Source organism: Trachemys scripta, chromosome 10 (assembly GCF_013100865.1).
Source record: "Trachemys scripta elegans isolate TJP31775 chromosome 10, CAS_Tse_1.0, whole genome shotgun sequence".
NCBI classification, from domain to species: Eukaryota; Metazoa; Chordata; order Testudines; family Emydidae; genus Trachemys; species Trachemys scripta.
In genome coordinates this window covers 36,824,730-36,846,046 of record NC_048307.1, presented here as the reverse complement: position 1 = coordinate 36,846,046, position 21,317 = coordinate 36,824,730, and the positions used below count along the sequence as shown (strand labels likewise).

Here is a 21,317-nt window from a genome sequence, read left to right as displayed (position 1 = left end):
CACAGCACTGCCTCCCTTTCTAGTCCTACACTGCCCTGCAGTTCTGTTGAAGACTTCCCCATCACTACCTTCAACACTCCTTCCTTCCTCCTGTCCTAGGCCCACACACAGCTCTGACGATGCGTTTTGATCCTGACCCGGCTCTTTAGTCCTGCATCTCTCACACAGCTCATTCAATCACACTCAATCTTTCCCTGCAGCACCCCCACTATCCCAACCCAGAGCCCCCATCTGACTCTGCTAATGCACCCCAACCCTGATCTGCAGCTTCCCTTGCTACTGAAGCCTAGGAGCTGTATGGAGCAGAGATGATCAATTATGCCAGACTGTGAGTGATTTAGGGTACGTCTACACTTGCAGTGGAGTGTAGAGTACAGGCACCAGCTAGCACAGGTGTAAACAATACATGGTGAGGCACGGCTTAGGTAAGTAGAGCAAAGCGCCCTATGAACCTGAACGCTAGGATATGTACCCTACATGCTCTCCACATGCCCAAGCAATGCCTCCCCTGCCACACTGCTATTTTTAGCAGTGCAGTATCCCATGGCCTCCCCAGCCACCAGAGCCCTTCCCCACGGCCTCCCCAGCAACCGGAGCCCTTCCCCACTGCCTCCCCAGCAACCGGAGCCTTTCTCTGTGGTGTGTAACTACACACAGTGCCTGTACACTACATGCCGCCATGAGCATAGACATAGCATTATAGTGAACTTCTGTGTCTAACTTTAACGTCTAGCTCCTCCTGCTCAAACTTCCCTCCCACTATAAAACTGTCTTACACCAAGACAGTAACTCCATCCATTCACTGCAGGAGTGTCTCTCATGATCTCTCTGCTCCCCTGATGAGGAGTCTCCAATGGCCTTTTCACTTCCTCACCCCTGCTCCAGATAAGACCATCGCACTCAGGCTGGGGTTTGTGGGAGAGACTTGGCACATTGGCTTAAAAGCTACATCTCTGACTCAGCTGCCATGTTTCAAGTTTGTCACTGAGCCGCACTTCTCAGAGCCATAGCTCCCGTGTTTGCTTTCTGAACTGCTCCATAATACCCTGGGAAGGAGACAGCTGACAGGCAACATGGGCCCTGAGGGTTTCAGAGGCATTGGCCCAAACCAGCCCATGATCTTGGTAAGCTCTCAGAGATGGAACCGGAGGCTGGTTCTTGTCCCCAGTTAGCTAAGGGCGTGGTTCTCAAGGCAGGGGTATGTGTACTCCTGGAGGTTCACAGAGGTCTTCTAGGGGGTGCAGCAACTCCTCTAGATATTTGCCTAGTTTTACAACAGGCTACATAAAATGCACTAGCAAAGTCAGTACAAACTAAAATTTCATACAGACAATGACTTATTTATACTTCTCTATAGACTATACACTGAAATGTATGTACAATATTTGTATTCCAATCAATTTCTTTTATAATTATATGGTAAAAATGAGAACATAAGCAATTTGTCACTAATAGTGTGCTGTGACACGTTTGTATTTTTATGTCTGATTTTGTAAGCAAGTAGTTTTTAAGTGAGGTGAAACTTGGGGGTACGCAAGACAAATCCTCTTCCTGAAAGGGGTACAGTAGTTCGGAAAGGTTGAGAGCCAATGAGCTAAGGAATTGGTGAAAGAGTCTGATCTTTGCAGGTGGCTGAGGAATCGGCCCATGATTTGCTGGCTAGCAGGAGCCTGGGTAGAGACAGGAGCAGGGTGGGAGACAGGGGATAAATTAGAGGCCTAGTGAATGAACCTATTTTCCTTCCTGCTTGGGGATCCTGCATGCCTGGGAATTCCCTCCTCCCCATTCCCTCACCATGCAAAGTAGCCCAGGCCATGACATGGAAGACAGATGCCTTCCAGTCCCCTGAGTATTTATCGTTTCATGGAGTCTAGAGGTTATATGGAAGATGCCACCCATAAGGGTAAACTTGTGGATCCCATCCTGCCTGTGAACAGGGATAAGCCATCCCCTCCCAGGGGGTGGTTTGGGGAGAGCTGGGTCACTTCCCCAAACTGCTAGCAGCATGACAAAGAGCAGGAGTCCTGCATGGCACTAGGGCTGATGGGCTCATTGATCTGGAGTGCTGTCCCCAGGATCTGCAGCAAATGTGGCTGCATGGCTGCCCAGAGGAAAATCGGAACCAGCATGCCTTCTGGCTGCCCCCTTCCTGGAGAGTGCTGCTCACTGTCTCCACTCCCAACAGCCCTCTAGCTGCAATGGAAGTGGCAGCAGTTTTGCACTGCCATGACCTCTTCCCCCAGTGACCTTTCCACCCCCAGAGGCCTGTGCCTTACACTGGTATAGACCCTGCACTGAATATAGTGCTGGGCTCTCAGTTCAGAACCATTCTCTAGCACTAACAATGAGTCCTGCACATGCCTCTTCCATTAACCCTGTGCCCTGCAGCTAGTAGTGTCAGGTAGGGAAGATCACTGCATACATATGTGTTCATATATGCATAGTGGCGTACGGGGCTGGGCTGTTCGGTCTCTTGGCTTTTTAAGGCTCCTTCTCCTTTGTTTTGTCTATTGGAGAAAAGCACCACGGGTATTTGTGCAAAAGAGCAAAGGCTCAGTACGTTATTTGCGGGTACAACTGGCAGTCATGTTTTTGGGGAGCCAGAGAGGCAAGTACCCACATGAGAACTCATAATTCAAAAAAAGGAAGACGCACCTTGCCTCTCTTTGGAAAATTTTGCCCCAGACTGACTAAATATGGCACCTGTAATACAGAACCCTGGGGGAACGCACTCACCACATGGCTGCTTGGAGCTGCAGGGGGCTCTGTGGCTCCCAACGTGGTGCCATGCCCACACAGCACAGTATGGGTAATACCTGGAGAGGGCACATATGGGGTTTTGTGCAGGGACTCATTCAGGCTGAAATTCACCTGAGTGGAGCCAGGCCCCTGTGGGGAGTAATCCTGGAGAGGGCGATGCCAGCTAAAGAACAGGCTGCGGCCTTGCTCAGCTGCCCTCAGATGACTCTAGTACTGCCCCCACCTGGGCAGGGCAGCTCTGCCTGTGGCCTGTCACCCCTCTTTACCCCTCACACGGCCTCGTTGCCATGGCTCAGAGTGAAGGGATGTGGCGCCGTGTTCACTTACCGACATGAGCCCCTGGATGGTGAAGTGCAGGTTCTTTAGTTTGTCGATCACCACCTCCCCGAGGGGAGGGGAGAAGGTTGGGGAACAGCTCCACTCAACTGCAAACAAAGAGAGCCCCACGGCCTTGTCAGTCATTGGGAGGCATTCGTGAACAAGGAGAGGGATGTAGCGCTTGGCAGGCAGACTGGGCTAGCTTACAGTGCCAGGCTGCCATGGACGGTACAGCTGCTGTAGGGGGATTGACTATGAAATCAAAGAACTAGATACAGCCAGGCCAGCTGCGTATGCTGCAGAGATGTCTGAGAAAAGGCACAGCGGAGTGAACGGGAGAAGGTATGATATGGATTGGAAACCAACTGCCTGGAGAGCCCCCAGGCATTTGGCACAATACAGGCACTCGACTGTATTTCTGGACATAGCAGAGACTGAGCATAGAGCATTTGGGGAAAGAGATGGAGAGGAGACAGACAGGCTAAATGGACAGACAGACAGACAAGCCCAGAGATAAAAAGAAAGACACATGGATCAGACAAAGGCAAGAGAAAGGCATAGAGGAGGAACAGATAAAGTAGATTAAACATCAGGATTTGGTGGTGCCTGGTAAAAGAAAACCAAAGATATTAGAGGACACACCAGATTGAAAAGGAGGGATCGGAAATCCCTCTGCAGGAGCAGGTGCTAGCGCCAAATGGGCCTTGTTCCTGTGGGATCCAGAGATCAACCCGAGGAAGAGACAGGGTTGCAAAGTTCAGCTCCAGACCCAAACTTCTCCTCTGTCTGGGTGTGTACGAATCCTGGTTCAGCCCGGAGTAGGGTCGGGCCAGCTGCAAAGTTCAAATATATAGACAAACTTCCTGACGTTTCCAGGGTTATTGGACCAGGGTTTTGCTAGGGGCCCATCCTGAGTTGGAATTTGAGATTCCCTCACACAAGCTTAATAATGTCATTACAACATTATTCCTGTGGACATTAATGCCCATTAATGCCCAGTGTCTGGTGTCAGTTAGTAGTGACTGGAAAGGGATCATCAGCAATAACCAGGCTGCCACGCAACTAACCTGTGGACTTTTATTCCTTATCAACAGTTGTGTTGAAAAAGGGGGGAGGGAGGCAAAAAAAACCCTTGCCTCAAGCCATAGCAGAGATCACTGGTCCGCAGTGAAATCACAGGCTCGGATATCACAGGAGCTCTTTCCATCTATAGTTCCCAAACACTTTAGTACCACTATCACTGTACAGATGGGGAGAGGAAAATGACTCACCCCAGATCACTGAAAGTCACTGGCAGAGCTGGGAATAAAACCCAGCTCTCCTGACTCCTAGCCTGGTGCCCTAACTATCAGACCATGCTGCCTTCTACCCCTGAACACGGGAGCATTAGGCCTGCCCTGTTCTGGCGTCCTGTAGGGGCCACGGGCGCGTGGCTCTCCCATGGCCTCACCTTTGTATTTGGTGACAACAGCTGAGTTGATACTTAGGGGCTCCCCGAAGGTAACCTGCACAGAACTGCTGCTGGCCACAGACAGGTGCACATTAGCGGGTGGGTCCGGCGCACCTGGGAACAGAAAGGACAGGGGTAGGTACAGAAGTGTCCAGTCATGGGGAGGCTCAGGGCGGAGTGCACTCTGCTGTGACTATCCGGGAGAGTATCAATCTGCAGCTCCCATGGCAATCCCCCCAGCTCCATGCAACCCTCTTCCCCGAGTCCCACTCCCCAGCCATGCACCACTTCCCTCCTGCTCCTTGTGCTGGTGCTTGTCATCCCCACCCCGTGCAGGCCCATGGGGCACTCACAGGCATGCTCAAAACCAGCTTTCATGCGCTTGTAAAGCCGGTAGCGCCACTCCCAGGACTTCAGCTGCTTCTCCTTCTCTGAGCAGTCAGTGTTGGCCGTCTCATTCGCCACCTGTGCGGTGAACTCGTTGACTCGCTGCTCTGCCTCCCGCACCAGCGTCGTCAGATGTAAGGTGCGGCTCTCTAGGCTCATGACTGCCAGGGGCAGGGAAGTGAGAGGGAAAGAAGACAGGACAGTTAGGTCGAGCCCACTGCACGCAAGCCCCCAACACGTCTTTGATTCTACGCTGCACCCTGTGCTCCTCCCTTATCTACACTGTGATATGTCCATCAGCTACTTGGCCTGATTCACATCCTCCAGGCAGCATCATCGGCAATGGCCATGACCAATGCCCCAGAGCTACCTGTGTTCAAATCCTCACTCCCATGCACACAGCTGGAGTGAGTGGGCTTTGAACAGGGCTTTAGGAGGTGATCCCTGTGCTGCCCCTCCAGCCAGGAGATACATGTAATCACAGATCTACGGCCAGGCTGCCTCCCCGTCCCCACCCCTTGGTGTAGTGTCCCAGACTAGCGCTCATGTCCTTCCCGCAGGCTGCAGGAGCTGGCCTATGGCTCCAAACTAAAGCTTTCTGGAGAGTAAAGGGTTGTTGTCTACTCCCAGGCACTTGGCCACTTCCCAGGGCAAGTGGCAGGGTGAGCACCCTTGAGTCAGCCTGTTCCCACCAGCTCCCCTGGCCCTATTACACAAACTCAGCTGGCTTGGAGAACTGGGATCAGCGTCTGAATGGCTGGGTGCTGATCAGGACTGACTATGTTCTCTGACCCTTCTGAGATTCACCCACCACTATGCAATGTGCCTGCTCTGGAATACCCCACAGTCCAGGAAAAGTGGGAGTCGTGCTGTTTGTCTGCAGAAAGCAACTGTGATCATTCTTCTATTACCCCCTTAAAACATGAAGCCAACCCCTTTCCCTGCCGCTAGCTGGTATTTCCTCCTGCTCAGAACAGAGGCCGTTGTATGAAATGAGACCTCCATCAAGCCAAGCAGATGAGTCAATAAGCTGCAGCACAACCTGCCTTCAACTCTCCCATCTGTGAGAGTGATTTGGCTTTCTACATGGGATGATACCTTCTGATATTCACAGCTGCTCTAAGCCATGTCCACCCTGCCCAGGGGACCCTGCAGGCTTTCCTGACTCCACTGGAGGCAAAGGAGCCTGCCTATCTGAACTCCTGGTCTCTGTCTGCTCTTCTGCCAGCTATCCCCACTACATGCTGTCTGCATGGGCCCACTCCCAGCCCAGTCCCCAATACAGCACAGCCTCGTTGCTGGGGGACAGAATATTCCTCTATCCTTGAAGGCAGAGTGATAAATGCTTAACAGGGCACCTCCTTGTACAGATTAACTAAGCAACTTCATTTAAACAGGGGAACCTCATTCTCCCATGGCACTGGACAAACCGTTCATGGCTCTTTACGGGACACTCAATCCCCACACCTCTATGCTGAGCAAACGACACAGGAGGTCTTTACCCACCAGCTCCTTTATCTGGCAGAGACTGTGAGATCACAAGAGGTCCAGGAGAGGCTGGGATGATCTCCTAGCTCCATCTTCCCACCCTCTGCTGTACAGAGCAGTCCCCTTCCACCTCACCAAGCAGCTGAATGTGCCTTGAGGCCAGCAAAGGGTAGCAAGTGGCAAGCTTTGGGAGTGGCACTGCAAAGAGACATTCACTTGCCCCTCCCTCAGGAAACACATGCTGCCAGTCTCAGGAGGGCAATCACCTATGACAGAAGGGGCACTTAGGCCTCCTCCTTTGGCCTTCCCCAATGCCATCACCTGCCTATCCTACTGTGCTCTCTTTAGAAACACACATGCTCCCAGCTCAGCCTGTCCTGCAGCCGTTGGCTGTCCATTCCACAAGAAGGCCTTACAGAAATCTCTCCTGACCTCTCCTGCTGTCTGGTTCTCTCCTAGTTTTAGATCAGGCCACTGGGTTTGGGGACTTGTGTCACCCCAATGCATCCACCTTCCCGCTAACCCTCAGGATCTCACATGTCTCCCTTTGCACCACTCCTTGCACTACAAGCCTCCTCCTGTCAGCCTTCCCCAGGTCCTCGCTGCCTTCTTCCTTTGGGTCAGAGGAGCAGAGTGGACTCTCAAAGAGGAAGACACTGGCCCAGGCACTAGGGTGCCTAGATGCTACGGTAAGCGGAGCTCCATTAGCATCTAAGACAGAGCACGTGAGACACAGCAGAGCAGGAGGGGGTGAGAAAAATACCCTGTAATGGTGACTTACAGTGTGGACTCTCCTTGGCTCCGGCCTGCAGCAGCATCCTGGCAATGGGGGCATTGTTGGTCATGATGGCGATATCCAGCGGCAGCAGCCCCTCGCTGTTTGGGGTGTTAAGGTCCAGCTCCTCTGGGCTGTACTGTTTTAGCAGCTCCTGCACTCTGTCCAGATCCTGCAGCTCAACAGCTTCAAAGAGAGCCGCATTGCTCTGAAACTGCAATGACACAAGAAATGGGGCCCACTGAGCCCGGGGTGCTGGGCATTGCAGCCTCACCCCGCTTTCCTCACTGAGATTTGGCCAGGCTCTATTCCAAGTCATTACACGGGGTTCTCAGTGTATTTAGCGCCAGGTGGATGGAGTGCCGAGCCTCACGCCTATCCACAAAACAGGCTCTGAAAGGGCAGTAGGTATGGAATGGGGTCTATTGCCAGTCTCTACCAGAGGGGCTGATCCTTGACTCACAACACCCTTAGGCAAAGGGGCTCGTTATCCACAGCTGTTCCATGCCTAATACAGTGTACAGAATGCCAGTGGATTTGTCAGTCACCTAAGCCTGTACTGATTGGTTTGTATTACTGTAGCCTTGAGGAGCCCCAGCCATGGACTGGGACCCTACTGCGCTAGGCGCTGTACAAACAGAACCAAACGACAGTCCCTGCCCCAAGGAGCTGACAATACTAATCCTTTGTTTTAAGAAAGTGCAAATGACCCTATCCTGAGGAACCATTCCGGACTGGATTCACCTGCTCCAGGAGGGACAGAATTTACTGTGGCTCACTCTGCTCCCCCCTCACCCTCCAGACATCCAGCCAACTCTGTTGCTGGGGTGTGTGCACGAAGGATGGGGTATAGGCCACACCGTGGGGTACACCCAGCGTTACCACAGGGTTGCGTTTTGGTATGAACACCCGCAAGCCCAGAGCACTCACAAGATAGGTCTTGCGTAGCTTCTCCTTCTCACTCCTCCCTGGCAAGCTGCCCTCATCAAATGAAGGGTAGTTAACACGGAACTTCCCCGAGAGGTTGCGGTAAAGCCTCTTGGCGGCATTCGGGGAGGAGGGTCCTGGTGGCTTCCTGGCCTGGGCCAGCTGAATGTCCCGCATCTGCTGTGTCATCTTAGGCAAGGAAGACCTGGAAAATGGAGGAACAAGAAAGAGCGAGATAATGATGCACAATGTAGGAGCAGCAGCTGGCAGAAATCTGGCCTGTAAACACTACCAGGAATGTCGGTGGGTCTATGTTGGTCTCATCATCACAGCTTCTGGGAGCCTCACCTGCACCCATGAACCTATATAACACCATGGGGAAGTAGGCCTTGTAGTGGGGTGGTTACCCCGCTCCTGCCCTGAAGGGCTTAAAACAGCCCTGGGAGAGGGTTGTGGCAGGGGAAAGGCTGGCCTGATTGGGAAAACAGCCACAGCTGCAGCCAGTGCAATCAGGGCCCAGCTGGCCCTTATAAGAGGGTGGTGGGCCAGAAGGACAGAGAGACTCTCTCTCCAGTCTCTTAGAGCGAGAGAAGGACCTGGCTGCCTGGGAAGCTGAGGAGGGTACCTAGGGAGGAGCAGTGCTGGGGAAGGGCAGAAGGAGCTGGGGAGCTCCAGCCTAGCAAGGCCCCAGGCTGCAGACCAAGTTACAGGCCCCCAAAAGGGTACTAGGGCTGCAGAGGGACAGCCCAGAGATAGGCAAAGGCAGCAGGTGCTAACCCCCTCGTCGATAATGAGAGGTTTACAGACTTCAGTCTGCCCCAGTGAGCTGGGGCTAGATGGTGACTGGCAGTAGCCGCTGAGGCAAGGTGGGGATAGAGGGTTGGGGGTTCCCCAGGGTAGGGAGGCCCAAATTGCAGGGGGAAGCGCTAATTCCCAGGAAGACCAGCAGGAGGCACCGTGCTGGTGAGTCGTCGCCCAGCCACAGGCCTCCTCCCACAAACATGGGATGCAGACAGATTACTCAAGGTCACATAGTAAGGTTGTGGCAGAGCCTAGAATTGGATCTAGATCTCTTGGGTCCTCGTCCAGCACCTGGATCACAAGCCCATCCTTCAGTATTAGGGTGGGATTTTCAAAAGCACTCAGTGTTGGTCTAAATCTGCTCTGTCTTCAAAGAGAGAAGAAGTTAGCCCAGTGCTGTGCACTTCTAAAAACCTATCCACTGAGAATCCATCTATTTACAGTAATTTATTTACCTAACTAGACCTTTTCTGTCAAATATGGTCAAGTTTGAGAACACGCAGCCTGATTTCCCTTCTATTTACACTAGTGTAGCTCCATTGACTTAATCGGAGTCACTCTTGATTTACACCACTGAGGAAGAGGAGAATCAGGCCCAAGATAGACAAATGAGTTATAGTGAGCTAAGTTTTAGTAGACCCTAATTAATTTCTGCTTTTAAAATTAATTTGTATTGCATCACTTGGTTTTTGAAAATGAAACAATAAAGGATCTCAAATTAAAATCACCACATCCAAAAAGACACGTTTTTTCCTGACTAGTTGTTTCCACTCACATGGAAGAATTTAAACAGAACAGAAGTCCACCAATTTCATTTCAATTGGAAGTCCATGACATTTGCAAAGGTTTTAACCAATAATTTGAGGAGGGGTGGGAATAAATGCTCCAAGATTCCATGCAAATAAGCATCCAGAAGTTTGGATTCCTATTAAAACATCTAGAATGCTAAACTGGACTAACAAATAGGGTGAGATTTTGTGCAAGATTTCCACAACTTTCCTGTATGGTCAGAACCCAGAGAGGCTGAGAAAAGTGAAGATTAAAAGATTTTTTTTAAAAAGAAAAAGTTATATAAAAGTATAGGAAGTCCATCCCTCCCTTTAACTCCAAGGTGCTGCAATGTCTAATGTCTAATCTTCTGCTGGTGAGCATGGTTCCTCTAACTGCAGTAGAAGTTAGTACTAGAAATGCAACAGAAGCTGAACCGGGTGAAGTCTAGAAGGGTCTGTCTCCAATGCATCAGGGAGGGAGCCTCCCGACCCGGATAGACAGACATGTATTAGCTCGGCTCGAGTTAGTGCACTACAAACAGCAAAATGGATGTTGTGGCCTGGGCACTGGCTCGGGCTAATCATCTGAATACAGACCCGGAGAGAGGGCAGACACAAGCGCATGTACTTAGATGCAAGCACATGGGCAAATACACTGGAATATTTTCACTGGAGCAATCTGACAGCTGAAAATTGAGAATGCACATGCATGCAGTTGCATGTGCAAAATATGGGATTTACTGAAAAGCCCAGCAAAAGGGGTTTGTGCTCAGTTACCTCTTCATCTCTCATTCAATCAAGATGAAAGCTTTTATACAATAAAACTTAACGGACTGCAAAGATCCCAAATCATTCAAGGAAAACTCCAGTGACCTTAGACTTTGTAGCTAGGTAAGTAGCAAGGACCAAACTGTGCCACTTTCACTCAACCTGAGAGAGCCTTTGTCTGTAAAGTCCTACAGAAATCATCAATGAAACTGCTTGTAGAATAGAGTGTTTTTCTCAATAGTGTTTGGAAATACCTGCCATTATTCCAGCCTCTCACTGGGAGCTAACACTTCTTAGGAGACTTCTAAGGCCATGTCTACACTAGGAGTGCTCTGCCAGTATAAGAGTACTGGTATACTACACTGGCAAAGTGCTCCTAGTGTGAACGCTGCTATACTGGCAAAGCTGCACTTAGTTCTATATAATAAAACTGTCCCCAATAAGCAAAACAACCTATAATGCTAAAAGCACAACTTTGCTAATATAGCTGCATCTACACAAGGGACTTCTGCCAGCACAGTCAGTGATCAGAACCCTTTGCACAAGGACTGATGTAGCTATGCCAGCAGAAATCTGTAGTATAAATGCAGCCTAAGCAAGGGCCAACTTTGATGATATAGAAGGGGAGGGAAAGAATTTGTTTTGCTGTTAGAAAACACAGACCGGGACATTTAAAAGTCATTGTGAACTAGGCTCTTTATTGCACTTAAGAGTTGATTTAATACCCTGGGAAATTAACTAAGCATCTTTAAAACAACTGTTACCTTCCAAACAACTCTGAAGCACTCAGGTTTCCAATATTTTCAAATGGCCAAGCTGAGTTAGGCAGCCTTTTTCTGCATCAGACATTCAAGGGAAGCCAGTGTGGGCTGACTGAGTACTCCAGGGCCATGTCCCAAACTAGTTAGGATGAACTGTTCCTTTTTATGATGGAGACATCTCAAAAGGATTTTTCTTACTCTTCTCTGCAATCAGAGCTAGTGATCAGAATGTCTTTTTGTACCCCACAGCTTGTCAGATATGGGCATGCTTAGCAATTATAAACAGAGTTACATATGCAGGCAATTTGCTCTGAGAATCAGCTTCTCCTTTGCTTACCTGGCAAGTCCTGAGCTCTGGATTTTGTGTTCCAGTATTACCAACCCCAAGCCATCAAAAAAAATGATGAGTCAGGCCCCAAAATCAGGAGATTGGCTTAAAATCAAGGGATTACTAAGAAAAAAATAAATTGTGAAGAATTTTTTTTTTGCCTTCTGTTTATTGAGCCTTTTGGATTCACATTTGCAAGCTTTTCTCTCCAACCAAAGGGTTAGAAACTTACTTTGATTTAAACGAAAGCCAAGGTTTTCACATAACATCATGACTCCAGGAGCTGGGGCTTTAAGAAAACACCCAAATATTGCAAGACTCACAATAAAATCGCAAGCGCTGGAAATAATGAGTGTTCCCTTGTAACTCCTGAAAACACATCTTCTTAAAGTGATGGACATATAGGTGGAAGTTTCATCAGTGACATGCGGGTGAAACAAGGACAACTGAATTCTGGACTTGGCAGCTAAGTAAGTGATTTCTTTAAATAAAAAAAAAACAATAAGAGAGGGAAGATGGTCTTTTGATTAACACACAGGACTGTGAATTAGGAGTGCTGGATCAGTTCCCTGCTCTGTGTGACTGTGAGCAAGTCACTTCATTGTTCTGCACCTCAGTTCCCCACCTGTGAAATGGGGATAATAATACTTCTTTAGTCCCACTCTTGTACTGTCTTGCCCATTTAGATTGTAAGCTCTTCCGGGTAGGGGCCATCTCTGGGTGTGTGGGGAGGAGGAGGGGGGCGGGTTCTTGGTTCTGCTCGCAGGCTAAGGGGCTCTGTATGGAAGCATGTGATCACAGTCCATTTGCTCTGCTGAAAGCCAGCCTAGAGTAAAGTGGTTGGGAGTAAAGTGTTTTTAGGGAGCAGCCTGTTTTGTCTCTCTGTTTTGGGGTTTATGTATGTTATTGTTATAAATTCTAAGAAATAAAGTAGTGTTACATTGTAACCTTCCAGCAAGAGTATTTATATTTCTATCTAATTTCTTTATGTGTATGTCAGGAAGACATGGACAGACACCAATTTTTACTTATACAGAGACAAAAATAGTAATTACTTTAAGATTAATCATTGTTTGTCTTTCTTAGCCTCCTTTAATCCTTCACAAACTGCTACATTATAACTTGTTATTCACCTCTAAAAGTCATTACCTAGATGCCTCGTTAGCAGAGTAAAAATGTCTTTCCTCCCCTCTAACACATGATCAACATGTATAAAATGGCTGGAATTTACAGATCTTTTTAATCTTGGACTATGGGATATCATTGGAATTTGGGTATTTCTCTCTTTCTGGACCAGATTCTGTATCCTTACTCACGTTTTATGTCAGCAAAGCCCGTCTTTGATTTCAATGCACGTTTTCCCTTAGTAGATACTTTAGGACTGGGTCCTTCACAAGTAAGTCATCTGTTATGTGAATAAGTGTTTTTATTAGTGGATCAGCCACAGAGAAAGGGTCTGATCCTACTTAGTTTGCAATCAATAGCCAAACTCCTATTGATTTCACTTAAAGCAGGATTGAGACAGTGGTATATTTGGTTTCTCTACATTGCACTGGAATGGGTTACCTAGGGAGGTGGTGGAATCCCCTTCCTTAGAGGTTTTTAAGGTCATGCTTGACAAAGCCCTGGCTGGGATGATTTAGTTGGGGATGGTCCTGCTTTGAGAAGGGGGTTGGACTAGATGACCTCCCGAGGTCCCTTCCAGCCCTGATATTCTATGATTCTATGACAGAATGTATTTCATTGTTGGCCTCATACTCTGGTATACGAACTGAGAAATGTTGATGCTGAATTTTAACAATTTTTCCATGCAGGTCACTTTATTAAAAATCAAATAGGGGTGAATGTTATAAAGGGTGTGAAATGTCTAGCAGGCTATGTCAAGATAATACTCTGAGGATGCATATATATTATAGTGGTTTGGATTTGTATGCTGTGCTTAGCTGAAGGATTGGGTTTGTGTACTATATTGCTGTTGGTTGGGGTGATAGAGGGAAGGGGAAAGGGGTTTTTTTGTGGGGGGAGAGAAAGAGTTGTTAACTTTGTAAAAATGTAATACAAAGACAACCAAAAATGAAAGAACAAATAATTTTCCTTTGCAAGCCGGTCTCTTTTCCAGACAGAATCCATGCGCTATGTAGAGTTCACACTCCCTCCCTTTAGTAGGACCATAGAACATAGGTTAGAAGGAATCTTTACTCTCACAAGACTCTTGTCCAGCTGAAACAATGGAGGGGGGCCGGCTCGTTTAGATGTGCATCTTGGGTGCTTATCTGAGTCAAATCTCTGAACAATTGAGATTCACCTATCCCTATGTGATGAACCGCACCCAACTTCTACCGGACAAACCACACAGTACAAAGGGGATTCTCCGCTCCTCCTGACTACTCCCAGGGCATTGTGTATGTAACCCACACACCTCCTGCGTGTGGTGTTCTGTCCCATCTAGTGGCACTGAGACCACTTAGAGAGAGAGATTAATGAGTCTGCTCTACAGCCTTAGCTAAGGGCCATATGGCTTTTAGCTCATGCAGTAGAGGCTCATGCACTAAGCTCTAGAGATCCCAGGTTTGATTCCGCCCGCCCACCACAGGGGTCTGTTTGTATTACATGTGCATCACTGTTTATTGCTGCTTGATCACCTAAAAAGACGCCTATCCAAAAGTACCACCCAGGAGAACCAGAACAGCAATAGCTTGCCTCTCCCTAAACACAGCGTCATATTGGTAATATCAACCCTTTCCATCTCAGAGGCCCCGAAGGGGCTTGGCCTCACAGAGGCCCCCAAGACTCTCACATCTCATCTGGATTATCCCACCACATGCCCTCTGGGATTTGTGCAGAAAATTTTAGCTGTTTCTGATTAAGGGGAAGGGATGTGTATTCCACTTCCTGGAGAACAACCTGTCATTGCTGCACAGAGGGCGCTCTAATGGGAGTGGCTCCGGCTCGCTGACTGCTATTGTGGCCGGGTTGCATGGGGAAAGGATGGAAGGAACACATGTGGCTGAAGTGGGACTTCACTTGGGCCATGCCTCGGTCTCTACATTGGAGTGGATTTCACCTATGACCACTATATCAAACAAGCTGGTCCCAAGCAGTGGGCTAGACCTGGGGAAGTGGCAGAGTGTTTTTATTGTATTTTAGGAAAAATAACTAATGGACCCCTGAAAAAATCTGAAGCACACTTCCCCTCAGACAGCAACTTTCCCCTCTAATTCTCATACGCATCATCCGCTAGTTGCAGCATGAGACATTAACCTTGCTTGTGTCTCTTAACCCGGTGAGTGCCAATAGCCTCCTGCTCCAGGGAAAGAGAAATCAGGGCCCAGTTCTATTCCTACTGAAGTAAATGGTAAAATTCCCACTGAAGTGGAAGCTGGATCAGGCCCTTTGCTCAATAGATCCCTGCAACTTTTCTGTTTAATTCTGAAGTGTCCATCACTGCAGAGGCCACACTCTGTTAAGGAAAGGTGTGTTGGAGCAAAAGTTACATTTCTTTTGCTGCTGGTTGTGCAGGGTCCAAAGAATGAATGTTGTACAAGATCCAATAAGGAAATGGCACGGAGTCCACAGGGATGTTATAGCAGGTACACTTGAAATTGCTGCTAACATATGCTAGAAATTTCACTGTTATTTTCCTTAATTTTATTTGCCTTTAAAGAGACGGAAATAATTTGGAGTTAGGGAGTGGAAGGATGAATCTATATAAGTTAACTGCCCCAGAACTAAAAAGGGGTCCTGTGCGATACCTATGGGCCATCTGGACTTGGTGAAGAGGTCTTGATTTAGACAGAACTACGCCTTGCTGTGGAGCAGTTATGTGAAAACAGCACACAAGTGTCACGCCCTTAGGGCATGATCAGCCAATAAGAGTTCTTCTTGATGATGTAGCCTGCTCCTACTGGGGAGAATTAGTTAGGAGGGGTTTCTGAGGAGTCAGACAACTGCCCTTCTTGCTCTTGCAGTTTCAATGAAGCTCAGTTAAATTTATCTTATGCTGAACACAATCAGTTCTTGCTTTTAATTACTTGCCTCCAGACTTGTAAATACAGTTGCTCCAAGCACAACAGAAAGAATACAACCACAAGCTGGGACTTTGGACCACTGGCAGCTCTGTGTGTGTGTATGTGTGTGTGCATGTCTATGTATGTGCGCATGTGTGTGTGCACGCATGGCAGCATGGAATGGCAGTGATGTAACACATATGTTTATGCCCAAATCAGTTACTGATGGGTCACATCAGCCTATACCCATGGAAAGGCTGAGGTCCTTTTAAATGAAGCATGAGGGACGGCCAGACAGTTAACCAGTGTAATTTTTTTAATTACAGGCCTCAGAACAGACGTGCAAAAGATCTTTTAACTTCATCTCTCTCTTTCTCTGTAACAAAGTTTCCCTCAAACACAAGCAAATCCACTGGGTACTTTACAACGATGTGGTTTCTATATATTCCATGTTTATGTTTCCAATGCTCTGTGAACTTGGCCTAGTAAATAGCGTTAATAATTGTTGTAATTATAGGATTTTTAACTGTATTTAATTTAAGGGTGTATCCTCTTAGACTCTTCGGCAGAGTTAGTCCATTTCAGACAGGGCTGTTTTACCCTGTTAGCAGGGCAGACAGGTTGAGAGCACAATGGAATGAACCAGTTTCATTCCAAGTAGGGCTACAAACATAGAGAGATGTAATATGGAAGGGACCTAGCATTGTGGCATCTGGGAGAGCCGTCTAGGTTCCAAGAAAGAAGATAGAGACCTGGCAACCTAAAGATAGACCTTGGGCCTTATTATCAGAGAAGCCAAGCAGTCATAACTCCAGCTGACATCAATAGGAGCTGCAGGTGCTCAACACCCTTGAAAATCAAGCCTTATATGAGTAATGACTTGTCTCTGCCCATATATATGACTACCTATGTCCAGATGTCGCTTGGTGGCTAGTCCAAGCTGCATCCCAGTTCTTCTGCCAGCAGGGTCTGAATGTGAATGGGTTGGTGTGAAAGAGTCTCTGCAGGGGCTGAAAATAAAGACTAAAGCAGTTCAATGAACTTGTTTAGCCCTCCCATGTCCTCCACCCCCACCCCTTTTAGACACTGGGCTTGGAAATGATTAGCTCATCCCTCCGCCTGTTGGTGCTGGCAAGAATGGGCAGATTCCAGAACAGAGTGGCAGACATGAGCTCAACGCTGTCCCTTCTGTCTGCAGAACCAGTGTGGGTAGCTCGTTACTTAGAGAAGCTGCTCCCTGCTGTCTACAGCCTTACGCAGCACGAAAAATGTTGTGAGGCTTTGTGGAGAGTGAGAGAGAGCGAGAGAGCAGGGCATTAACCCTTTGGAAGGTAGAAAAAAGACTCTGGGAGGAAAGGATTTGGATAGAGAACTCTCCAATGGGACAGTCAGATAAGTTTTTAGGTCAATGCCATGGAGAATGTGCTGTCAAAATTTCCAGAAGTGGTAGCCACCAAATCTATCCATGTTACCCACAATTAACCTGCAACTTCTTTTGCTGATGAGAACAGTATTCATGAATGGTCCATCTCATCTGGAAGAAATATCAGCTCTACAGGTTGGACTCTCTCTCTCTCTCTGCAGAGTTTAGGGGGATTATGACAAAAAATCAAGGCCTGATTCATGACAGCACAAAAGTATATCCTATCCTATCTCTAGAACTGGAAGGGACCTCGAAAGGTCATCAAGTCCAGCCCCCTGCCTTCACTAGCAGGACCAAGTACTGATTTTGCCCCAGATCCCTAAGTGGCCCCTTCAAGGATTGAACTCACAACCCTGGGTTTAGCAGGCCAATGCTCAGTTCAGGCATGTGCTTATGTTCCATTGATACCAATGGGACATAAGCACCCGCTTTTAGTGCTGCCATGACGAGGGACACTTTTTTGAATGTGGGCCTAACAGAGAAGGTCACTAAATAAAGGAATAGACAAGTGGCAGGAACCTCAAATCCATAAGATGTCAGGGGAAATATCCCTACCCACACAATACACTGAACTATCAGCATTCAGTGAGCGAGCAGTCAGATGTCGTCCAAATTTTCATGCCCCGCTGTGCAATGCTGCTCCTGCAGAAGAAATAGGAAGTGTGAATCCAAAGGGCCTTTTCTCTTTTGATTTCTCTATGACCCATCTACACTGGCAAGTTTGTGCGCAGTAAAGCAGCTTTGAGTGCTGTAACTACCGAGGTGTACACCCTGCCAAGCCACTTAATGCGCAGAAACTGCGCAGATGCAGCGTTCTAAAAAAAAACACCCTGACGAGAGGCGTAGAGCTTTCTGCGCTGGGGCTACAGCACTGCAGTGCCAGTGTAGACACCGTGGCTATTACAGTGCTGAGATTGGCCTATGGGAGGTGTTCCACCATGCTTGTTCTCACCTCTCTGGCCATCGGTTTTAACTCTACTGCCCTGCCCTCAGGTGACCAACCGTCAGCCCCAACCCGTACATTCCTTTGCAAATTTGAAAGTCCCTTTCTGTTTGCTTGGCGATGTGTGCAGTGGTCTCAGCACATCTTTCCAGGTGGCCATGCCTGCTCCACATACCAGGCGATCCCCCGCTTGGAGCAATGCCGAGCTGCTGGACCTCATCGACATTTGGAGAGAGGAGGCTGTGCAGTCCGAGCTGCACTCCAGCCATAGGAATTATGGTACCTACGGACAGATTTCTAGATGCATGATAGAGAGGGGCCATGGCTGGGACACATTGCAGTGCAGGGTCAAAGTGAAGGAGCTGCGGAACACCTACCACAAGGCTCAGGAGGCAAACTGCCACTCCAGTGCTGCGCCCGCGAGCTGCCGGTTCTACAAAGAGCTGGACGTGATACTCAGTGGCGAACCCACCTCCACTGCAAAGACTCTTGTGGATACTTTGTTGGCTTGTGTGCCAGTCGAGAGTGGACCAAGCCAGGAGGAGGCAATCTTGGATGAAGAGGGGGAGGGCGATCCAGAGGCAGAGGATGACTCGGAGGCCAGAGATGCATGCAGTCAGGAGCTCTTTTCTACCCCCGAGGAGCCTCGCCAGTCACAGTAGTCGGAGTTGGCGAAGCGCAAACAGGAGAGGAGGCCCCTGGTAAGTGGATCTGATTTTGGGAATTGCTGAAGCAGTTGTTGGGGGCAGGAGGGTTGGAGGAAGCAGGCTTGTCTCCTACCTCATGCCTAGCCTGAGTGGTGGAACAGGCTGTTGATACACTCCCTCACTTCACAGGAATCTCCCTCAGAGATCTCCAGGAAACTCTCATGGAGATACTGGGCAATCCACTGCTGCAGGTTCCTCGGCAGAGCTCCTTTGTTTCTTGCCCCATTAACAGTATCTTTCCTGCACCACTTTGCCGTGATGGGTGAGGGGACCATTGCTGCACACAGGCTAGCCGCACAGGGACCAGGGCGGAAGCTGCAGGCTTGGAGAAGACTCTCCCTTGATTCCCTGCTCACCCTCAGCAGCGAGATTTCTTCCATAATGATTATCTCCTGTGGAAAGTGTGGGAACAGGAATGATTATCAGGCCCACCCTACCTGGCTCTCCCCAAGTGCCCAAGAGCCACGTGCCCAATGTATAGCAGGGTCCAGGAACAGTGATTTACCCTGTCCCTGGAGCTACTCACTATTTTGGGGATCTTGTGGCTCATGTGTGCTTGCTTGGGGTGAGCCAGTTAGTGACAGGTTTGTGAGTACTGGCTGTGTTTTAAAGCACTGAAACAGTGTTATCTGTGTTGCAAACAATACTGCTTCTGTAAAATGTTGCATTTAAACTTCACAGAGATGACCTTGGGAGCACAGCCTCCCTCTTTGTTATTGGCAGCAGAACGGCTGCGCAGAATTAGAAAGTGTCCAAGAAGAACTAAGGAGGACTTCATGCATGAGATTATGATGCACTCCATGGCTGAGAAAAATAATTGAAGGAGTGGTGGGAAAGCGAGAAGAGGGACCGAAAGGAGAACGTGGCACACCAGAAAGAAGCCACGGAGCGGCTCTTAACAGTTATGGAGTGCCAAGCAGACACGCTCCAGGCGATACTTGCACTTCAAACCGAGCAGCTCTATGCCCGCCCTCCCCTGCAGCTGCTGTCGCAAAACTCTTTCCCATGCGCCCCTCCCCCGCCGCCAACACACTCTTATCAACCTCTTGGCTCCAGTCTGTACTCGCAGCATTCCACTCCTCCCTCCTCATAATCCAGCAGTGTGGACTCCCAATACCCACTGCACTTGACACCCATCCCTCTGCAGTTTGGCCCTGCTGAAATACAGCACCTGCTGCATTGTACTCCAAAGGAGAAGGTTGGGTATGATCCCTGGATCTGTAGCCATCCTAGGACCCCTCCTCCTCTTGAGACTTCCCCCTCCCTTATCCCCCTCCCTGCTGATGTTTATAAACGTTTGACTCTCTCCTCTGGTTGTTGTCTTTCAATAAAAGAATTGTGTTTGTTTGAAAGCAATCTTTATTCTATTAAGTGAAAACAAAAAGAGCAAAGCAAAGCAACATACAATTATGTTAAGGCTCCTTCTTGCATCATGTACACCAATCACCTCTTAGCATTACAAGCACTGCAATCCCGAGCATAGCAACAAATATTAGTGGCTTTCAGCTTCAAATTGCTGCCTCAAGGCATCCCTGATCCTTATGGCCCCACGCTGTGCCCCTCTTTGGCTGGTCTTTGGCTCCAGGTGCTGAGCCGCTGCGGTCCAACCCTGAGTGAAGCTTTCACCCTTCCCTTCACAAACATTATGGAACGTACAGCACACGGCTATAAGCATAGGAATATTGTTATCGGCCATGTCCAGCTTCCCATACAGGCATCATCAGCGGGCTTTTAAATGGCCAAATGCACACTCCATAGTCATTTTGCACTTTCTCAGCCTGTTGTTGAACTGCTCCTTGCTGCTGTCAAGTTGCCCCATGTATGGCTTCATGAGCCACAGCATTAAGGGGTAGGCAGGATCTCCCAGGATCACAATGGGCATTTCGACTTCCCCAACAGTGATCTTCTGGTCAGGGAAGAAAGTCCCTGCTTGCAGCTTCCTCAACAGACCAGTGTTCTGAAAGATGTGTGTGTCATGCACCTTTCTGGACCAGCCTGCGTTAATGTCTGTGAAATGCCCACCGTGATCCACAAGCGCCTGGAGAACCATTGAGAAATACCCCTTTCGATTAATGTACTCGGTGGCTAGGTGGTCTGGTGCCAGAATTGGAATGTGCGTGCCATTGGTCACCCCTTTGCAGTTAGGGAAGCCCATTTGTGCAAAGCCACCCACAATATCACACACGTTGCCCAGAGTCACGGTCTTTCAGAGCAGGATGCGATTAATGGCCCTGCACACTTCCATCAGCGCGACTCCAACGGTCAACTTTCCCACTCTGAACTGATTAGCGACTGATCGGTAGCAGTCTGGAGTAGCCAGCTTCCACAGCGCAATCGCCATGCACTTATCCAACGGCAGAGCAGCTCTCATTCTCATGTTCTTGCACCGCAGGGCTGGGGCGAGCTCATCACACAGTCCCATGAATGTGGCTTTCCTCATGAGAAAGTTCTGCAGCCACTGCTCGTCATCCCAGACATGCATCATGATATGATCCCACCACTCAGTGCTTGTTTCCCGAGCCCAAAAGCGGCATTCCACTGTGGTCAGCACCTCCATGAATGCCACAAGCAATCTCGTGGCGAGATCAATGTCACACTCCTCTTGCCTTTGTAGTTTAAGGAATAACTTCACTGCCACTCGTGACGTGTTGGTCAGTGCGAGGTCAACAGCTCTGGGATCCATTCCTGCAGCCCAAAAGAGGCA

The 21,317-nt window shown here is 48.7% G+C and overlaps 1 protein-coding gene across 18 annotated transcripts in view; it reads right to left on the bottom strand.

Moving 5' to 3' along the window:
• LOC117883932 (ankyrin repeat and fibronectin type-III domain-containing protein 1-like) overlaps nucleotides 1-21,317 on the bottom strand; it is a 607,608-nt gene that overhangs the window by 22,770 nt on the left and 563,521 nt on the right. For 17 of the 18 annotated variants that reach the window (XM_034783833.1, XM_034783835.1, XM_034783837.1 and 14 more), the window contains 5 exons: nucleotides 8,109-8,310; nucleotides 7,185-7,392; nucleotides 4,882-5,076; nucleotides 4,529-4,642; nucleotides 3,088-3,185 (listed from right to left, as the gene is read on the bottom strand). In XM_034783833.1, the coding sequence (XP_034639724.1) occupies nucleotides 3,088-3,185; nucleotides 4,529-4,642; nucleotides 4,882-5,076; nucleotides 7,185-7,392; nucleotides 8,109-8,310 (817 nt within the window). Of the gene's footprint in view, nucleotides 1-3,087; nucleotides 3,186-4,528; nucleotides 4,643-4,881; nucleotides 5,077-7,184; nucleotides 7,393-8,108; nucleotides 8,311-17,518; nucleotides 17,599-21,317 lie in introns of those variants that run through there. The other variant, XM_034783849.1, reaches the window with a different exon arrangement.